This window comes from Labrus mixtus, chromosome 22, assembly GCF_963584025.1.
Source record: "Labrus mixtus chromosome 22, fLabMix1.1, whole genome shotgun sequence".
Classification (NCBI taxonomy): Eukaryota; Metazoa; Chordata; class Actinopteri; order Labriformes; family Labridae; genus Labrus; species Labrus mixtus.
Window position 1 is genome coordinate 5,979,863 of NC_083633.1, and position 20,562 is coordinate 6,000,424.

The 20,562-nt window shown below is 40.4% G+C and overlaps 1 protein-coding gene across 1 annotated transcript in view; it reads right to left on the reverse strand.

Moving 5' to 3' along the window:
• The window catches only part of ptprz1b (protein tyrosine phosphatase receptor type Z1b), a 77,402-nt gene extending 60,231 nt beyond the window's left edge, over nucleotides 1–17,171 (reverse strand). Inside the window, exon 1 of the mRNA XM_061030412.1 lies at nucleotides 16,819–17,171. Within this exon, the coding sequence (XP_060886395.1) occupies nucleotides 16,819–16,882 (64 nt within the window). The 5' untranslated portion in view covers nucleotides 16,883–17,171. The remainder of the gene's footprint in view (nucleotides 1–16,818) is intronic.
• Nucleotides 17,172–20,562: the final 3,391 nt, after the last annotated feature.

The following is a 20,562-nucleotide window of genomic DNA, read 5'->3' on the forward strand; positions in this document are numbered from 1 at the left end:
TGTGAGCCACAGAGACCCCTGCAGGGGACTGACCTTTTGGACACATGCTATCAGATATCCATGAATAAATGACCTGCATTTACACATGACAGGCTCACACAGAAACACACACTACACACACACAGGGTTAGGCTGTGACCTGCACAGATCCACGTATCTGACAAATATGGTGAAAACACAAAAATCAAAGCAGATAAATTAAATCATTTATGTTAACAGTGAGGAGAGTGTGCCGTGAGATGACATTTAGGACACACACATAAAAAGAGGAAGAAAGCACAGGGGACTGAAGGAAGCCAGCCAACTGGAGGATGCCTATGTGTGTCTCTATGTTTGTGTGTTTAACATTGCAACCCAAATGCTCACTCTCCCAAGTGTGCATACAGGCAGAGAGTTTATCCAATGACCATGTATGTTTGCACGCGTCCACCTCAGCTGTGAGAGAAGTGTGTGTATGTGTGTGTGCACTAATCTGCCTGCCTAGTTAGAGCACTGACTGAGAAGCACTATTTCCATCTGCTCAGCAGAGAAAATACTGTGTATAAGTGTGTGTCAGTGTGTGTGTATGTATGTGATTAGTAATCCTGGAGCATTTCAGTGGAGCAGAGCTTCAAACTAATACGTCAGCTTCTGGTGGGAAAAGATTTCCTGGTATCTAAATCATTGATCGCTCTCTAACGAGGAGGGCAGAGGCTAAAGTCCACTGCCGTTTTAATCAGCAGAAGAAGAGGAAAAAAAAGATACAATGAAGACAGCAAAACGTAAAGACAAGAGGTTTCCTCAAGGGCTTCAGGAAATGCTTTAGGGTTTTCTGTCCTAGCTTTGTTTCATATTTAGAGTCTAGACCTAAAAGAAGGAAATGCTGTTTATTTATTGCAGATTATTCAGTGTGATTCATCTGCTAAACATTTTTTATGTATAACTTCAAACTTCATGCCTATCAACATGTGTTGAAGCAGTGGATGATGTGCATTCATTAATAATCTAGTCAACATGTTTTCCATCAGCATTCAGCCTGAATCAGCAGAGTTTCCATGGCAACGGTTCACAGCGTCATGACAACGGAAGAGCCCCCAATGGCGTGTGGAACACCCTGACTTCCTGTCGGCTTCCTGCTCCGACTCTCTCTATTGCCATGGATATGAAACCATCCCCTCTCCTCTCTATCTTTCAGCGCAGGGTCACGCCCCCAGTTCCTCACTTGTCTGGCAGACGTCGCACACACACGCACAGAAACTCACAAGGATAATGAAACATTGACAAATATGTACAGACATACGCTTGCAAACATAAACCCTGCAAATAAAAGCCTGCATGTATATTTATAAACTGACTCATGGCTATTATCGTGTGTGTATATATTAAGATGTATGTATGTCTGCATCCGGGGGTAAGACTACTCTCAGCGCCCACCCAAAGATTTCTATAGAAATGTGGGTGTGTGACTAAAAGGGTGGTCAGCTGGTGGGGGATGGGGGTTAATCAACTTTCAACAACTGGTCACAGCAGCGGCCCCCCTGATGAACTTTCTCACTGGGGGGAAAAAGAGAGTCCAGAACAGATCCAGTTCACTTTTCTCTCAGCTCCCTTTTATATCCAAGCTTGACAAATCAATAGACAAGCCCCCCATTAACTTTCATCAGACCAATTGGTTTTGGTTCCAGACTTAACTTCATCGCAGCCTAAAATAACAAACGTATCTCAGAGCTCATCAGATAACAGGCCTGTGAAAAAAAGAACGATTGGAGATGTGGTTTGTGTCTTTGTTACTCACTTTGAACTCAGTGACTCTCTGAATGATAAAAGGGAAATCTGTCAGCACTTTAAAAACAGCATCTTCTGGTTCTGACTTTGCGTCTCCTGCTAACCTTCATTCATACCGTCTTTTCTCACAAACAACAAAGGATGAAGGAACAGACGTCTCTTTAATCCCAGAAGCTCAATAAACTGCAGATTCTCCTGTTTACCGTTTTTTCCCCATAGTCTAGTGTAACCTTGTTTAATCTTATTAAATCACAAATAGAAAAGGCAACGGAGCATGCCGCTCCACTATTTAAGAATATGCCCTTTTTGTCAGCATTATTTTGTTTGAATGTGATATCCTCTCAATGAATCATAAATCTACATCCACTTAAATCCGTTAAGGGAATTTGGTGTAAAATTCTTTACAACTTGAACACATCTTTGGTATCATTGCCTGGCATCTTGCGTTACTAAAATGTGAGGTGTCTTAAAGAGTCAAAAATGAGTCTAAAGGTTTTATTTGCCTGAATGTATTCCAATTGTTTGGAGCACTTAAGTCAATGCTGTAAAGTCGACTCAGCTTTCTCCATAATCTGCTTCTACCATACTCTACTTAAAATAACCAGGGGTCTCATTTATAAATGCTGCATACGCACAAGAAGGGGCCTGAAACTGGCACACACCATACTCCCCGCAAAGTTTCTTATAAAAAAAAAAAACAACCTGATGGCAAAATATGTGCACCAGTAAGCAAACTCTGATCCAGGCATACGTACTTTTTGGACGCAGGGAGATTTGGCAACACAGACTAAGACTACAAAACTAGAGTGAGGGAGACTGCTCGCAGACATAATATGAAGAAATCAGTGTGGGTCCTGTAAACATAGATGCCGATACATTCATGATAATGATAAATGGATGTTTTGGCACAGCAGTGCGGCGTCTTTCACTGATTTTCCTTTGGTTTGTGACCCTCCTGCGATAGCAAAAAAATGATAGGTGCTCTCCACTTCATTCACAAGCACCTCCATTTCTTGGTCAAAAAGTTTTGTTTTTGTCTTACATCCAGTGGTCGCCATGATTCAGATCTGGAAACTTTTGATCTGCCGGCTCATTCATGAGGTGATTACGTTGACTGATGATGGTTGAATGTGGGACACTTCCAGGTGGGTTGTGATTTATTAAGGGAACATTGCATGCAGGTGTCCGTGCGCACTGTTTTTCTGTATAAATATGAACTATTTTGGGCGCAGGCCAATCTGGGTGTTCAGGCACACAAACACTTGTAGTATGGATTATATGCACTGTTTTATTAATGAGACCCCAGGTTTGCACCTATCAGCACTATTCTGCAAAAGCCTGGATTTATTGCAAAAGAGCAGTGTCTATATAGGTGTGCCTCAGTTCTGCTCTCATCCTATATATCAGATATATAGCCGTTACACAAAGGACTTTGTTTGCAAGAGAAAAGTCACACTGGTAAAACACAGTTGCACCATCCCACAGAGAGTGTTTCGATAGAGAACTCCTGCTGCAGGACATTTTCTCTCCTGATTCAAGCTTAGCTTCATAGCAAGGAAACAGGAACATGAACTAAATACCTCTATAACCAGATAGCAAGTTAAAAGGTTGAGTAAAATTAGCCAACAGCAATCTTTATTCTTCTTCTGCATTTCTTCTTTCGTTTAACCCTTTGAAGCCTACACTGTAAAAACAATTAGTCATGGTAACTTTTAATTGGTTGTCAGTTAAACTAAAGTTATTGTAAATGTTGTGATCACTCAATATTCTGTCACTATCTCATCTCAAATGTCAAGATCCATCTTGCAAAATCATGAAATTATAATTAAGAATATGAGTCAAAAGGATATGCCTTGAAAAAAGTTGACCCAAATGTTGATATATATTTTAAATGACATATTAAAAAGTACTGCTTTATAGTACGGACTAAAGAGCAGTGGTTACAGTTTTAGTAGTTCTTTTTAGCTGAAGTTGAAAAAAATGTTTTTTTTTGTTGTTTTTGACCCATTCATTGCCCCATATGAATATCAACATCAGGATGACTTATGGGTATTGGTGGACTTTCCTTTCATAATTAAATTAACTGAATGAGATAATCCTGAATCAGACTATGTCATCTCATTCTACAATTCCTATAAAGGTTAAGGTCAAAAGTCAGATTTTTGTTTAGCTGTTTCCTCTCTTAACTCAGATCTGTAGTGACGACTTCTTTAAGCTTAAGTATGTCAGTGTTAGTATATGATTTCACATTTCATTAAGTCTCATATGCCCATCAGCAAGCCATCCAAGTGGTAGCCAGGTTCTTTCCCTCTCCGGTAGCCTCAGTCCTTGGTGCCAGCCTTTTACAAAAAAAACAACAGAAGCTTTTGTATGTGGGCATAGACAGAGACAGAAGGCCATTGTCAGCTGATGTAACTTCAGACAGACCTCCTCAACTGGAGAGACTGCAGAGAGAGCATTGGCATTTTGTGGTTTCAGTGACTTGGTTTCATTCTTCCTCTCCTTTTCACCTTTTGTCCCGTGGGATTCTGCCATCCTCCTTTTCTAGCCCCTGTTGATATCTCCTGCCGGTTCATTCTGACTACTTCATCAAGTTCCCCATGTTGAATCTAAATCTAAGGCCAGATGTATGACCTTTGAGTTTTTTTAAGGCCTTTAGGCAGCAGATCCCACTGTCTTGTCCTTAGAAAGTGCATGTGCAAATAGGAGTCCCTTCCAAAATTGTTTTTTATTTAATCTTAGTGGTAAACGTCACAATGACTGTGCAGTACACAACAGTGGCCACTTTTACATTTTCTTTTGGGTTGTTTATTGATAGGCTTTCATTGTGTCTGTCCTCTGAGTCCGACATCACTAGACGGATGGAACAGAGAGTTGGTGTGCCTGTTTGGATCATCATTTAGTGGGAAGGGCTAATCTGATACAAGGTAGAAGAGTGTGAGAGGCTGAAGGCTTTTTTTTCCCATAGCAATGATGGCTACTTTCTTCCACTTTAATTTGGTTCGTTACTATGGATGGTTTGAAGGCCATTTTGTTTACATTTGAAAAATAGGGAATGACTCATAGTTCTAGAAAAACAGAAATTAAGGCATTCCAGAATTCTGGCTTTATATCAAAGCCATACTCAGACATCAAAGTCATTTAGAATGTAGATTCAGAGTGAGTCACAAAGCTTATGATCCACAAACACATCATCAGTTCACAGAGTCTACCTGAGAGAGAGCACTGTTCGACATTTTAGGAGACACTTAGACAATTACTTTGCAGAATTTGCAGTCTACAACCTGATCCAGTTCACAACAGCAATGGAAAATAATCCTGCATCAGACCTGCAAGTGGAGACATCCTACTTGGAGCTCCCCTACCGGCCTTCAAATTGCCCAAGGCAGCGCCCAAATAGACGAGGGCAGGCACAAGCAATGAGAAACAACACGGAACCAGAGACCCAGAGCTGGGCTGAGGTTGAGCTGCCCTTGGAGCTCCCATACCTGGCCCCCATTCACTGGAGGGAGGCCCAAAGTCATCAGGGGCAAACCTCCACTGGTCAGGGCCAAACCTCCACTGGTCAGGGCCAAACCTCCACTGGTCGTTGGCATCCCCCGACTCCTCAATGGCCTCCCAACCACCCACCAAGATGGTTTGTGGAGCAACATCTCAATGGTCAGATAAAAAATCTGAAATTACAGTTGCAGCAGGAGCAGGAGTATAAATGGTATGCAGAGCACAAAAGTAATATTGACAGGAGCAAGCTCGAGAAGGCTGAGGAAAGACTTCAAGAGGAGCAGAGCAAGAGACTCCAGGCTGAAAAAGAGAACCAGAAGCTAAAAGAGGAGGTAAAGAATCTGAGTTCTTATAACAGTACTCCGCAGGACTTGTCAAGTTTTAAGAATAAGTCCAAAAAGGAACTTCTAGCCGTAATTGCAGCTCATAAAAGCCAGCTCCGGGCCGAAAAGTTTACTGCTGGCATGTTCCAGAAAGAATTGGAGAGAGTCAAATATCAAGGCTTGGAAACCTCCAAGGATCTGATGATTCAGACACTGAGCACTGAAAAAAAGGCCCTTAAGCAGCAAATGAATGTACAAGAGGAAGAGGCTCAAATCAAATATATGGTGACCATGGAGCAGCTTGAGACTTTAAAGACAAAGTTGAAGGAAAAGACAAGCTACAGTCTCAAGATGGCCGCTGAACTGGGCCTTCAGAAGGAGGCTTGTGAGGAGCTGCAGAAGAAGATTGATGAGCTCCAGGAACAAATACAGCTCCATCAGTGTGAGCCAAAGATAGACATCAGCATCGAAGAGCTCCAAACACGTGTTGAATATATCGATCTGAAGTCTAATAAGCTAGAGAATATAGCTCTGAAAAAAGAACTGCAGCTAGTCCAGGAACAGCTCCATGACACAACCAGCAGAGACCTGAAGCCGGTGAAGAGAGTTCCTGTCGACAAAGAGGAGGCTGAACAGGAAGTGACGGTCCAGAAAGAGGGCCAGAACAATGAAAAGTTGACTGCCGAGGACGAGGTAGCGTTCAATCTGACTGCTCATGAAGAGGCATATCAGGTGCTGCAGAAGGAGGTGGAGGATCTAGGAGAGCAAATACAGCTCTGTTCACTTGAGCCTATTGCAGAGCCCTCCTCCCCAGAAGAGAGCATCAATGAAGGAAGAGACGAGGCCGACACTCTGGCCCTTGAAAAAATGGAGTCAGTCGAGGATACAGTGATGATTCCAGAAACATCCGAGGAGGTCCCAGAGACCCAAACAAAACCCGAGCAGGAGAATATCTCTAAATGGAGAAGGTTTAAGAAATGGATGACTCCCGAACGACGCCGCAAATACAAACATCACCAGCAGGGGCAGAAGATGGAGTGACCAGCACCTCTCCACATCCAACAAGCAACAAAAAAAAAATTGTACTGAATACATTAAAATGAAAATAAATACATTTTGGGTTGAACTAAACAACTTTGCAAATATGAATAATTTTCCGTAAAGCTGGATTTCTTATTCCTCAAACTGTTTTTGAAAGTGAGTTTTTTATCATGCAGGACAATATGTTGTGCTTGCTGAGTATATGTTAAGTGGTTTCAAAGGAAAGGAAAAAGAGAACTTCATCCATGTATAATAATTAAACCTTGAATTAATGTTGCACTTTTTGTTAAATCAGCTAAGAAAGAAAAAACTGAAATCAACCCACATTGTTGGGTTATAGTTATGAGTTTTCAAAACAAAGTGTTCCAAACAACAAGGCCCTTTAAAGGTTCACTAATTCAACCATTTTCTTCATTACTTTGTTGACTTCAACTATTAAAGTGTCTGCAATAGAACAAGAGAAAAACAATATGTGGATTCCAGCAAACACATAGGCACCCCTAACCATGTAAACTTTTTATTTGCTGTATTTATTTAAATGCCAAAACATTTAGTTTACTTACATTTGGAGAAGCTGTAAAACTAACACTACATTTCACATTCACTACTTCACAAAAGCATTCACACACTGAAGGCAGAGGTTGCTATCTGAGTAACCATCAGTATTAACTTATCCCATTCCTACACCACTGGGAGCAATTTGGGGTTCAGGAGGATTTTGCCCAGGACTGCATGTGCTTTTCGATTGAGAGACCAGACATTCTAGCGCTGAGCCAGAGTCGCCTGATCTTAAAATGTAAATATATTTCAGATAGGTCTTAGCTCCAGTTTTTACATGTTACACGTCTGTTCACTCACTGATTCAATCCTGAAGCTTCATCCAGAGTTTCCATTTTTGATCTAACATCTCAGGGAGAAAAATCAAAAAACTGATCAAATGTTCTGTCAGGAAGGAAGTTCAGCAGTTAATATTCAATATCCCTAATTGGTTCTATTGACTACGATGTGAAACACAACAACCAGAGTTTTTATAGTTTAAAGGTTAAGTTTTTATTATTTGATATGCAGCGTCAGTTGTGAGGTTTTTGGTTGTCTGCTCAGTTCAGGTAAAAAACTTTGAATTCTAAAGCAGCGTCTAAGGAGGGCACTGGTCAAGAGTCCAGAAACCAAAAATGGTTCATACACAACAGGTAAAGGCCCTGGTTCTGAAACAGACTTGATGCTTAATGTGTAATTCTTCTTTGTGATGTACAAAAGAAAATGAGACAAAAGAAAATGACACAATCAGTAACAAGATTGACAAAAAAAGAAAAGAGAAATACATCTAATTATTACAAAAACATTATTTTTTGACTTGCTTTACTCCATCATTCTAGCAAGAATAGAAGTAGATGTACAAATGGAGTTTTCTTAAAATGTCCTAGGTGCACTCTGCAGCTTCAGAAAATGATTACTCCTCTCATGCACCCTGGGCTTTCATTGGCATAAAATGAGCTGCAAGGTACCATTACCTCAGAAGCACTCTTTCCTTTAAATACCTTGAAAGGTCTTCTACAAAATGCCCTGAAAGAAACGTGTTGCTGCTTTCCATAATGTCTGACTAGAGGTGGAACGTGTTACGGTTATCACTAGTATCAGTGTCGGACCCAAAACCAGGCCTAAGATCGTCTAGCGCGTGTAGCCAGCCTGAGGCAGATTTGAATTCTCGTCTTTTACACAACAACTTCTGTCACCAAATCTTGAAACCTTCACCCTTTTCTTTGTTGTTCACTTTCCCTCAACCATCCAGAACAACTGTAAAAACTTCCTCTGGGTTAGGAGTAAAATTCTTAAGAACTATTTCCTACAAGTATACCCCCCCTTAACTTTTTCTTTAAGTCTTATAATGGGATGAGACTCTCAAAGGCTTCAAAATTGTATTTGGCTGAGGGAAAAGTCAACCAGTGTGACTTCTTTTCTGTAACATTTTTCTTCAGTACGACCTCAGCCTTTAACTGTAGTGTTTAGAAAAGATAAAGAGAAAAAAAATCAGTTGAGCATGAAGTATTTGGTTTCTGTGTAGCCTTGAGAAGTGGTTTTACAAAATGTTTTTCAATGCTTTGTCAAAAACAGCAGCAACAACAAGGTATACACAGTGATGAACTTCATTCGATCTGCAGAGTCCCTCTGCACCTTTAAGAAAAAGCTAAAGACCCAGCTCTTTCATGAATACCTACTAACTTAATGATGATGGTCTCCATATTATTGATGATGGTAATGAAAATAAAATATTTTTTTTATAATGAATATTTTTGTTGGATAACAACGACTTATAAGATGGTTTCTATAGTGATTAGAGCTCTCAAGAACTGCCCTCAATGTTGTGCTTTGCCTCTGGTCACTTCCTGTCAGCACCTGTGTGTCCAATCAGACTCAAAGCTGATCATTTGCTCTTACTGACATTGTTCCCTTTTTTCTAGATCTTTGCTTGTGTTGTTCTTACTCTCTGATGTACGTCGCTTTGGATAAAAGCGTCTGCTAAGTGAATTGTAGAATTGATGCATTTATTTGAAACATGTGGACTTCAAGTTAAAGATCAACTGTGAATTTTGACTTTTGATTCAATACTAGTAAAATATTAATTTATCAATCAAGTGGAGAGTGAACCTGAAGATACTAAGGTACAGTGTGAGCACATAAATCACATGGTCTGGTAGGGATTGTGTACAGAAATTAAGCAGAATCCAGGGAAAGAAATGTTTGGTGCTAAAAATGTTCTGGGGGAGACCTCCAGACCCCCCCTCCTCCTGATGGTGCCAACTATTGGCAAATCTTTAACTAGTCCTTATATTGACAGAGAGGCTGCTGCTGAAGACAAAGACCATTTTCAAATAGACTTAACATATCAGGACACTTTTTGTTCATTTAACAACATTATACAAGAAAATAATTATGGTTGAAGTAACATATAAATCAGTTCAGAAAATAATCGTATCATGGCATAAAAAAATAAAAATTTTCCATATCTCCCACCACCACTCTATACTTTCACAAGAACTCGGTGAACATTTGGGTCTGCACCGTTGGGTGTTTCTTGTATATTACAAGACAGCAAGCCACTACAGGATTCCACTTTCACCGCTGAGACTTTGTACTTCTACAAATCAGGGCCGACAAGAGCAACCTCGGTAACAATTGAAAAAACTTTTGAGTGACGCAAGTGTTTCACTGAGCCGAGTCTCCTGTCCAGGCTGCTCAGCATCAAAGATGTGCAGCAGTCCTCATGGCACAGACCAGCTTTAAAATAACCGCGACCGCGCGCTGCCACAATGAGAGCAGACTGCAGCTAAGTGGATTAAAGAATAAGAGTACTTATGAATAAAATGCTTTAGATTGGGAGGCCAGACGGGAAAAAAAACAGTAGGGAGAGGGGCCGAAAACAGAGGGAAGGAAGACAAATTATCACAGAGGAGGGCAGGCAATCAATAATTCAATGTAACATCTGTGGTTTTTAGCAATGCCAAGGCTGTGGTGACTATAACAGCACAACCCACTTCTCATCCAAATGAGATCTGTGATAATTCTCAAAAAAAGGACAAAGAATTCAAATCTACAAAATCATGAAACAATTTTCTTTCTTTTTTTGCTAAATCCAGACAGTTAAGCAGGCTTTGGAAAATCTCTTTAACAAGATTTATTTCGTTTGGTGAAGATTTTTATTTGGCTGGTTTACAGAGCTCGACTCCATCCGGATATGTGTGTGTGTGTGTGTGTGTACATTTTTAAGTTCGTGCACATATAATCTCATCTTAACCATGGAGCTAAAGCGAGAGAGAGAAGGACGCAAAAAAAGGTTACGTAGCATCCTCAGCCACGAACAAAAGTGAGCTGATAATAAGGGAAACTAGACAATATGCAGTTGTTCATTTGATGTTTGTGCATGTGATTTGTGACAATGTCGGTTTCCCAATTCAAGATAAGAGACCAGTCTCAAAATCAAAGCATCAAAACAGCAGGTATAGTGATGTTAAAGGTTCAAAATTTGTCAATTCTGCAAAAAAAGTTGTGTTTAGTGCTTCAAATAATAATCAGCAAAAACCTGATTGAGCAAAGATCTCTTTAAGTTGTTACCTAAACAATGTCATGGCTTCTCACACAGACACTCGTTGAGCATGTGTTTGCTTAGGGTAACATAGTCTGTGTTGTAAGATTAAAGCAAATAAACTACATAAATATTAGAATAAACATGAATTTCTTTGCTCAGTTCATTTCAGTTTCCCCTCGCCAACAGTGTGACATGTGCTGCTTCTGTATTGACGAGCTATTGACCCGAATCACAACAGTCAGGGGCTCGTCAATAAACGGCTCACTGTGAGCCGAACAAAGTTTATCTCCAGTGTTGACACAAGTCAAAGCACAACATTTCAATCACAGATGTGGATATTATTAATGCACCACTATCTCCACTTTGTAAAACAAGCTAAAGAGCTCTGTTGAGTAAAAAAAAGCAAGTACTAGTGCTTTGTAGAGCCCCATACTTTCTCGTTCCATAGAAAATAGAATAGGAATAAATTCAAGCTGATTTTGTCGCCGACGCTCGCTCGTGTCGCATGCTGTTAGGACAGGCTGTTAATCACCTTGTATCATAGTTGGATTTACACTGAAGTTTATTAAAACAGGCTGGTGCTTAAGGATACTTTGTGCATCTATATGACATTTAAAGGACTGTGAAACACAAACATGTTGCAACTGAAACAATAACATTTCAATTTGGGGTATTGATTACATTTGGTGTTCTTAACCAAATTACACTTTGCATCCTCGGATTCTAACAAAGGTAGTTAGTGAATGTCCTTTACAATCAAACTATTCTGTTGACCTTTAAACCCTGTGTTGTCTACATTATGTTTGCGAGCTTGCAGTCTTTTACCCCTATCCTTGGCCATTAACTGCTTCCTGTAGATCAATGGAACAGAGTGACATTTAGCATCATTGGCTCATCTGTGTTAGCATGCATTTCCATCCTTCATGTCCAGCATGATACAAACAAAACAGGGAACAGCTCATAAAAGGACTGAATGTTGTTATTTTGCAAAGGATGTTCAAATACAGTTTCTTCTGTCATTTTAGAATGAACATCCAGTCATGAGTACTCTGATCACCATGCCATCCAGATGATAAATATTGTGTTTTTTTAATTCAAATAAAAGTTTACATGACTGCAGTTAACATCTTCTGGACCCAACATTCAGATGCAAATCAAAAAACAATTAGCCTTTTACAGTATAATTTGAAAATGTTTATTGTCTGAACTTTTTGACTAGTCCTTATAAATGCTTTAAGTTTAACAATTAGGATTTATGTTGACTATCTAACCCTCTGTCATCACTGCTCTCTATGTATTATGAATGTATTTACACACAGACTATGTGTGTCAGAATGTGTGCCAGTATTTAGTAGGCTATTACACCATCAGACTTCACATTGTGCTGCCGGATGGATCCCCTCTGGTTCAAATGCTCTCAGTGCACTCGGTGGCCAGATGGTATCTCACATGGAGAACATATGATCACTGGACTCATATCAACCAAAACACATTATCTATGACACAGTATATGGTGGCATGGTTGAAGAATTCCTTAGAGGCAATATATAGGGGCCAGTGATATTTCACAGTGTCTTTTTACTGTTGGGGCTTGTTTCATCACTGGAGCGTTTTATGATTCCAGGGTTTTGTATAGATGTCTACCTCATGGTCACAGAGTCGTAGCATTAAATGTATGGTTGCTGAAATAAATTGGTTTGATTGTACATGTATGTGCATAGTCATATAGGTTGATATATTTCTCTCAGTCTCTCCCACTCTCGCTCACAAACATACACAACTACACACAGTCAAATGGTAGATGGTAAATTGACATGACCTTATATAGTGCTTGTCTAGTCTTCTGACTACTCAAAGCGATTTTACACTGCATGTCACACCTACACATTCACACACTGATGGCAGCAGGAGGGGTTGAGTGTCTTGCCCAAGGACACATCGGACATGTTGCTGCAGGAGCTGGGAATCGAACCCTCGACCTTCCGTTTCAGAGATGACGACGCTACCAACTGAGCCACAGCCGCCTCAAGTGAACACTCAATGAATATGCCAGATCACAACACTCGGTCTCGTCAATAACTCCATAAAGATCCCATTGATCTGTTTACTGATCAATGTGATGCAGGCTGCTGTTGTGTTATTACAGCACATCACCATGCACCACCAATCCATAACTCCAACAAGAGACAATATGACTTGTTGTTTTATGCTATAGGAGCCTTGTGAGCAATGGTAGTACGGCATTTATGCTACCAAAAAGAAAGTAAGAATGACTCATCTAATTAAACATTTTTACATCTGCTGTAAAAATTGGCTTTTCTTGTGTGGTGTGTAGTTGACTTCAGGTGGACATTAAACGAACTGCAGTATTTTGTACTTCTGAACTTGCTTCATTTTTCAACACTGCTTGGTGTTCATAAATACATTTTCACACATTCATGATAGGTCAGCATTTATAAAATTGTACAACACTACTCCCAATTTGTCAAAAAATGAAGGGTAATTGGCGCCGACAATCCCTCAATCTGCAGGGGCTTGAGTTGGTAACAGTAGGTTGCCTGTTCAAGTCCCAGTGCAGACCAAGCACTGAACCCCCAACTGTTCAGAGTGACAGTCCCTCACTGTGCAGCCCTCTTGTGTGAGAAGTGTGTCTCAAAAAAAGAGTAAAAAGTTAAATTTCCCTTGTGATTGATAAAGTATATGATACAAACAAATAATAACATAAAATCTGAATGTCCAGTGAAGTCTGCATGCCAAGCCGACCCCCTAAAAGTCTGCCAAAAGTACCCTTTAGGCCCCTTTTGGACCCGTCAAAATGTCCGTTGTCATATCCCTCAGATTGATCAAGCACTCCCTATCCAGAAACATTTAATTCAGCAACTCTGCAAGATTAGTTAAGTCTGGACATTTGTAATTAACCATCTCTATTGATTACAGGACACAAACCAAGAAATGCAGGAGATTCTGCAGAGAGGGAGTCAGATATATCTATTCATTCTTGGGAAACAAAAAGTGATGAGAGAGGGAGGGAAGAGCACAGATACAACCACCATGCTGAACTGAGTCATGTCAGTTTGAAATCTCTAACCAGCAGGATCACAGGATGGCAAAACTCAAAGTATTGGGTGTTTGTAACATTTGTATCTCTACATGTGTGAAAATGTAGAAAAACATTGGATGCATCCCTTTTCCTGCTTAGCTGCACATATGGAGCCACAGGCTGGAGGTGTAATTACCACTGAGAGGTCAGATGTATAGATGCAACCATGTTGAAAAGCATATGGCACCGAAGGATGGAAGCTAGAAGGTTGTGTTTACTGGCATATCTGTTTGGACAAACAAGGCCAAAATGAGCACACCAGCGATATCACAGCCACTTGTATGTGTGTGTGCGTTTGTGTGGAAGAGAGTGAGCGAGAGGCTGAACAAGGAAATGTGTTTGCGCGTGATTTCGAGTGGTGTCCAGGCATATTGTGGAACAGATGGCTGGAGGATGCTCTATTTCCCTTAAGGATACATTATTTCTATGTGTCTAAACAGCATATTTAACACAAACATTTTAAAGGAAATGATCCAGCTTTGTCAGATGGTTGCAGACGGAACATTTAAACTTGCAGCCACAGCAAAGCTTCCATTCATCAACATCTGCTAAATCAGACTCAACCGCTGCAACTTTAGAGAATAGCCAAAACAAAAAGCGTCAAATCTACAAGAAACTATCCCTGAACATTGTATTTAAACTCCAAAGATCACAGGGTTTGAAGAATTCCCAAACATTTAACATTTAACAATTTCTCCTCTGGTGACAGCAGCTGAAGGACATAATCTAAAAGGCGCTCATGTGTAATGTGATCTTAATTTGATTGAACAAGAGGAGAAGCCATAATAATGGTGTTGTGGCAAACAGCCAATCAAATGGTGGGGTGATTCAAGGATGATCCAATAGTCAATTTTTAAATGTATTTAACCAGGAGAAACCTCATTGAGATTAAGAATCTCATTTACAAGAGTGTCCTGGCCAAGTGGAGCAGCAGCACAACAAACAGGTTACAGACATAAAACACAGAGTAATTACAAACACAGATCAACATTTCCTGAGTCACAGAGCAGACAGTCATTAGTCAAAGCATCTACAACCTGAAGCATCTTCCTCCAACACCTTCAATCTACTTTTAAAAAGATTTACAGAAACCAGCTCCACAAGACACAGATCATCCTGCAGGAGATTGCAGGCCTTTTCCCCATTTCAAGACGCAATTCTCAAAAGAATCATCAGTAATCTGATCACACAAAATCAAATATCAACAAAACAGGTTGTTGTTTTTAGCGTGAGAAACATTTACAGACCTATGATCTAACCTCAAGAATAAAATGTCATGACATTGCACTTTTTCCTATAAAAGTGCAATGTCATGTTTCCAACAAAAAAAAAAAGAAAAATGGGGAATGAGGATATTAAATACACTCTTGCATGTTAACATCCACACTCTCGCAGGTATGGGTGAATGTGGACTACAGGAGGCTCTTCAGAGTGGTTGGTGGGGTTTTACAGCAAATCTTGAAGTTTATCATTTGAAGTTACAGCTCCATCGTCTCCGTCTGGATAAAAAATACATCATAGATTGCTGGAGGTAGTTTGTTGTCAAATTACTTCTTTTAAATTGTTTGACCACAACTAATGGCTTTAGTGGAGTCATTTACAAAAATGATTACATTTAGTTGCCTGATATTCACAACATAAATACATATTTAAGAATTCACTAAATGTGTTCATAAAACAATTTGATTTAACAGCTGAAAAATCTACTTTTCAGTGCCCTCTTGTGGATAAAATGTGTAATAGGTCACTGTGTAAAAAGCACCTCAGACATATATATGGGGTCCATTTTCTTTTAACTCATATGCTGACATTTACACAAACATACATGCAATAAGGTAATGTTGGCTCATAAAGACAGTCACTATACTTCTTTAGCTCTACCCTGCTTATATTGCCCATAGAGCAATTTGATGAGAGCAAACATGCAGGTATGTTGGTGTCAGGTGATTTTGAAAGAAGTTATTTTTTTATGCTATTTACCGGTAATAACTATAAATTTGATCACCAAGGAACACTAAAATTAAAAAGGTCAAAATTTTAACTCAATCTTTTGATGAACAACTTGAAATCTGACCCATTCTTTAACTCAATGTTGTGTTGAAACATTACATTCATTCATCATTCATGTAATGAGGGGTTGATAATTAACTTGACTTCATGATTCGAGCTTTGAGGAAACTTATTATGTTTCATCTTCTCACAGTGTTTTCTTTTTTTACTCTTTGAAATTAGTACACAGACAATGGTGCATCTTAATTCAGCACCTGCAACTGATCAATGTCTTACTTTGAGATGTGACCACAGAGGAGTGGTGCTTTAACAGTTTTGAGACATTGGGGTATTGCTGCAAAAGTGGACCTCCCTCAGGCTCCACAAGGAGAGCTTTGATTATTTTAAGATGGATACTCCATGCTTACAATCTGGAAAAACAACACTTAGTCTGAAACTGGATATTTAGAACATATATATAAGACAAAATGAAGGTTCATACAAATCTCAACTGAACGAAACCTGACACTAAAAAAAGGGACATCATTTGGACTGAACGCTCCTGTCCAATAAGTTGACGAGACCCCACAGGAGCAGTTTGGAGTCCTCTCAGCCAAATCCGGTATTCCCACAGAAAACACAAAGCGTCGTCACGCAACACAATCTCATTCATACTTCAACATGTGTTTGAAAAATCGGATCAACATGTTCAAAGCATGACATGAAATCCCTCAATGAGCTGCAGACTTGAAACTGGACTGGACATTTTTAGCGGCAGACTATTGAGGAACCACATTTCCACTTCGAAGACGTATGCCCCCCTAAAAATGCCATCAACATACAACATTCATCTTTCTTTGCCGCCGTTTGCAGATTTCAGACGCAGACTGAAGTGTGCAGGATTTTTAAATCCCGAGGGTATAAACACACGCAGCGCTCAATTTCTAACATCATCCACAGCATCACATGTCAGCCACCGCAGTAAATCGGTGCATGTCATCTTCTCAGTTTCTTACCTATTTGGCTGAACAGGAGCAGCTGAGAGATGAAAACGTCGGTCCTGGGAACCGCCGTCTCCATGGTGTCGGCGTGAGAATTAAAAGCAAAGCGGCAGTGGGCTATGTGGATTTGCAGGAACGAACGGCGGGTCGGGTGCGTAAAAGATGCGCTACCAGCTCATCGCTGCTCCTCCACTGCCTCTGTGTGCGGCAGCAGCGCTAAATGCTCGGATCGGGTTTGGCTCGGCTCGGCGTGATTCGGCTGGATTTGGCACGCTGGCTGGTTGGACGGTTGATAACCGACGCGCACTGGCTGAGCGCGCGCGCCGCCCACTGCCCTTAATGGAAATGTGTGTATGACTCGTGTAATATTCTGATGATATGACCACTGGGACGTGGTGTGTGTCTCCAGCACGCAGCTGCGATTTAAGGGCTTTTATCTCCTCGGCAGCAGTATGGGGTTCCTATAATATGTACAGTATCCACAGCATGTGGTAACAAGGACTTCATAGTCAACTTACAGAGTATTCAGGGTGTTGCAAGTGACCTAATTATCTCCTATGGTTTAATTGTAACGATAATGGGCCAATAATTAGAAACAGACACTTTCACAAATTGGTATTGCCAGAATGGTTGTGTTTGTAAGATGTAAGACAAGGAGGCCAGCGATCTTCTTTCTCTATAAAAATCTGACATTTGATGGACCAGATGTGACAATAATACAAGACTATCTTTACTCTTTTTTTAGGCTTGATTTGTACCATAAAGTAGTATTACAGCTTTAGCAGAATGGCCTGTTTTTTTTTGTTGTTGTTTTTTTTCACAAAACATAGCACTATGTGTGCTCCACAGTGAGTTAAACTGACCTAATTTATGATCATGCAGCTGAGTGAAGAATGGGCTAGTTAGGATGATTCTAATTATTGTAACAAAATAAGTGCGTGACTAGAAACAAGGATGACAATAACATTGAGTAGGAAAATACACATAAGGAAATTCAGGTCACTTCAAATGTCATATCTTGTTTGGACCCAAGTTTTTCTTGTAATATTATAGTGACTTTAACTTAAGGTTTATGTGTCCCTGCAAAGCTTAAGGAAGAAACCTGACAAGTTTTTAAGCTGTTGGATAAAGAGTCTGTTGCATCATCACTAAACAAAACAAGAATGTGCATCAAACCCAACTGAGCTGAGACTGTCCCACAACGGCATCAGAGTGTGTGTTTGTGTGTGTGCGGATTTTCAAGGGTGTTGAGATTTGGAAGTGGCTGGACAACAAGATTCCCATGAAGTACACAATGGCAGAGGCCTGAGTGTGTGAGTGTGTGTGAGTGTGTGTGTCTTGTGAAAAAGTGTAGCTCCGAAAGCAACAGGACTGAATGGTGCAAAAACACACACAGTTGTGGGAGCCTGGGCATATCTGAAAGTAAGAGTGTGTGTAAGTTTGTGTGTGCGCGTGCATGTGTGTGAAACAGGCACAATAACATGCTGCTCTCATTACGCTGTGTGCATTAATTAGCATAAATTAAGAGAGATAATCCTCTTTAATTCAGGCGGGAGGCTGTCTCACTTGTTGGACCAACATTTTTTCGGATGGTTGTTACAATATCCTCTCTGCCCCTGAGCTTCCGGTGTATAAGCCTGTCCTTGTGGTTGTGTGTGTGTGTGTGTGTGTGTGTGTGTGTGTGCGTGTGTGCATGTGCGTGTTTGTGTGAGAAAGGAGCTTCAATGTTTGTAGCATCCGTCTGTACGATTACTGACAAAAATAGAGAGAAAAGAGCAAAAATGTCCTCTTATTAAGTCTTACATAACACACAGACACATGCACACTCGCGCTCACACACACACACTCACCCTGCTTTTTGTAGCTAAAGCCGAGGGATACAATGTGAGTTTAAAAAGAGAAGAACTAACACAACATCATCTCAACAAAGCATGAAAGTTCACACACAGGGAGTAACTGCCTGCTCTGACAGGTGTACAGACACGGGTTGTGTGTTAAGCGATCACAGCGCGCTGTCGCCTGCTGCAAAATATCCTGAGCTCTCTCAGATCCAGCGGCTGTGGGAAAGCTGGTTCAGTTTTAACCGCACACAGGCTGCTATGGATTATGGATTACGTGTTGGCTCTATCTTTCCTCTCTCTCTGACTGTGCATCAGGACTGTGAGTGGAGGAGGGTCAACAGCTCGAAGACGGTTCATTTTGGTCATCGTTTTTAAGTCTATGCACCCCCTCTATGCTCCTTTTTACCACTGAACATTCTGCTTGTTATTACTGTCAATATTCAGAAAGGTTTGCTAAAGAGATAGACTCCTTTCAGGTAAGATCTTTTTTTCCCCCACCAGAAACAGCTGTCAACATCTCGCTCATAGAAGCCACCACATTCCATTGACAAAAGACATCATTGTTTTCTATTATTAAAAAAGAGTTGCTGTTTAGTTGTGTCCAATCTAATACTTAAAAACACCTAAGACATGCAACCATACAAACAAACTAACCTCTCATGGTATCAGTAGACCGGGGGTCTGCAACAGGCGACTCTGGAGTCTCATGCAGATCTCTCGCCTCTCTCCAGTAGCTCCCTGTGGCTTTGCTAAAAAAAAGAGAATATTTTTTTAAACTTTTGATTGTTTTACAATCTCTAACTGTACATAATGTGCAGCCCTTCATTCAATTATTAGGCATCTATTTTTTTAAATATTTTTTCAATATAAATTTGCATCATATCCTGCCTCAGTGGAACAGATCACAACGGCTTCTTTTCAGTGTCACAGATAGACAATCTGTTATTGGAAATTTAAAATAAAATTAAGAAAAATGTATGTTTCGAGACTTTTTTGGAACAAGCACATTGCATTTTGTGAAAGGAGAACAATGGCGATAAGACGTACTCCTCGGACACACAGATCTGGAGGGGAATGCCTTGCACCCCAAATGTTTTGAATTTAGCCCCTTACAGTATATGATGTTAAATATAAGCAAACTGTCAGATTGTCAACATCCCTGCTCTGCTACACTCCAATTCAACGCTCCCTCACTCTCAGATGCTCGACCACTCTCTCTCTCACTCTGCTGCGCCTGGCCTTGATAACAGCAGGTGAGACAGAGCGGAACTCTAACTATCAATAAAAGAGAGTCATACGTAAGCCTCCGTAGTGACTTCACATTAAAAGTTGTTTTAATGATGTAGACCATATTACTCTTCATTGACACATTAATTCTGGTTAATTAGTAAGCGTCTGATCCCAGCATAAACCTGTGTTATACAGGCAGCAGCATGTGATGGAGAAAAATCACCCGTTGAGGAGTTGTTGCATGTAATGTGGACAAAGATATTAAGGAATTCTCATTTAGATCTATTAGTAATGTGAATGGGCTCAGCGAGGGTCCATAAACTTCTTCTGCAGGGGAATGGCTTTTTGGTTGGAAAAGGTGGCCGACCCCTGCGGGAGACCAACAACCTCCATGTCTGCAAGATGAAGCGAATTTGTTTGGCAAAGTTGTCTGGTGGCTTATTAGAAAGACGGCTCCTTCGTGTTTTTTGAAAAAAGGGTATTAACATAATAAAAGGGAAAAGTCAACAATAGACTAAAGAAAAATACAAAAATGTTGAATTAGTCACCTCTTGTTTGTTCATGCGTGGTGCCTGTGCCTGAACCCCTGTTGCCATGACAGTGGATGCTGTTTCCCAGTTGACAGTGATATTGACTTGCAGTGGTGGCATCTAGAGGTCAGTCTCCTGGACACCACTGGGATGACAAA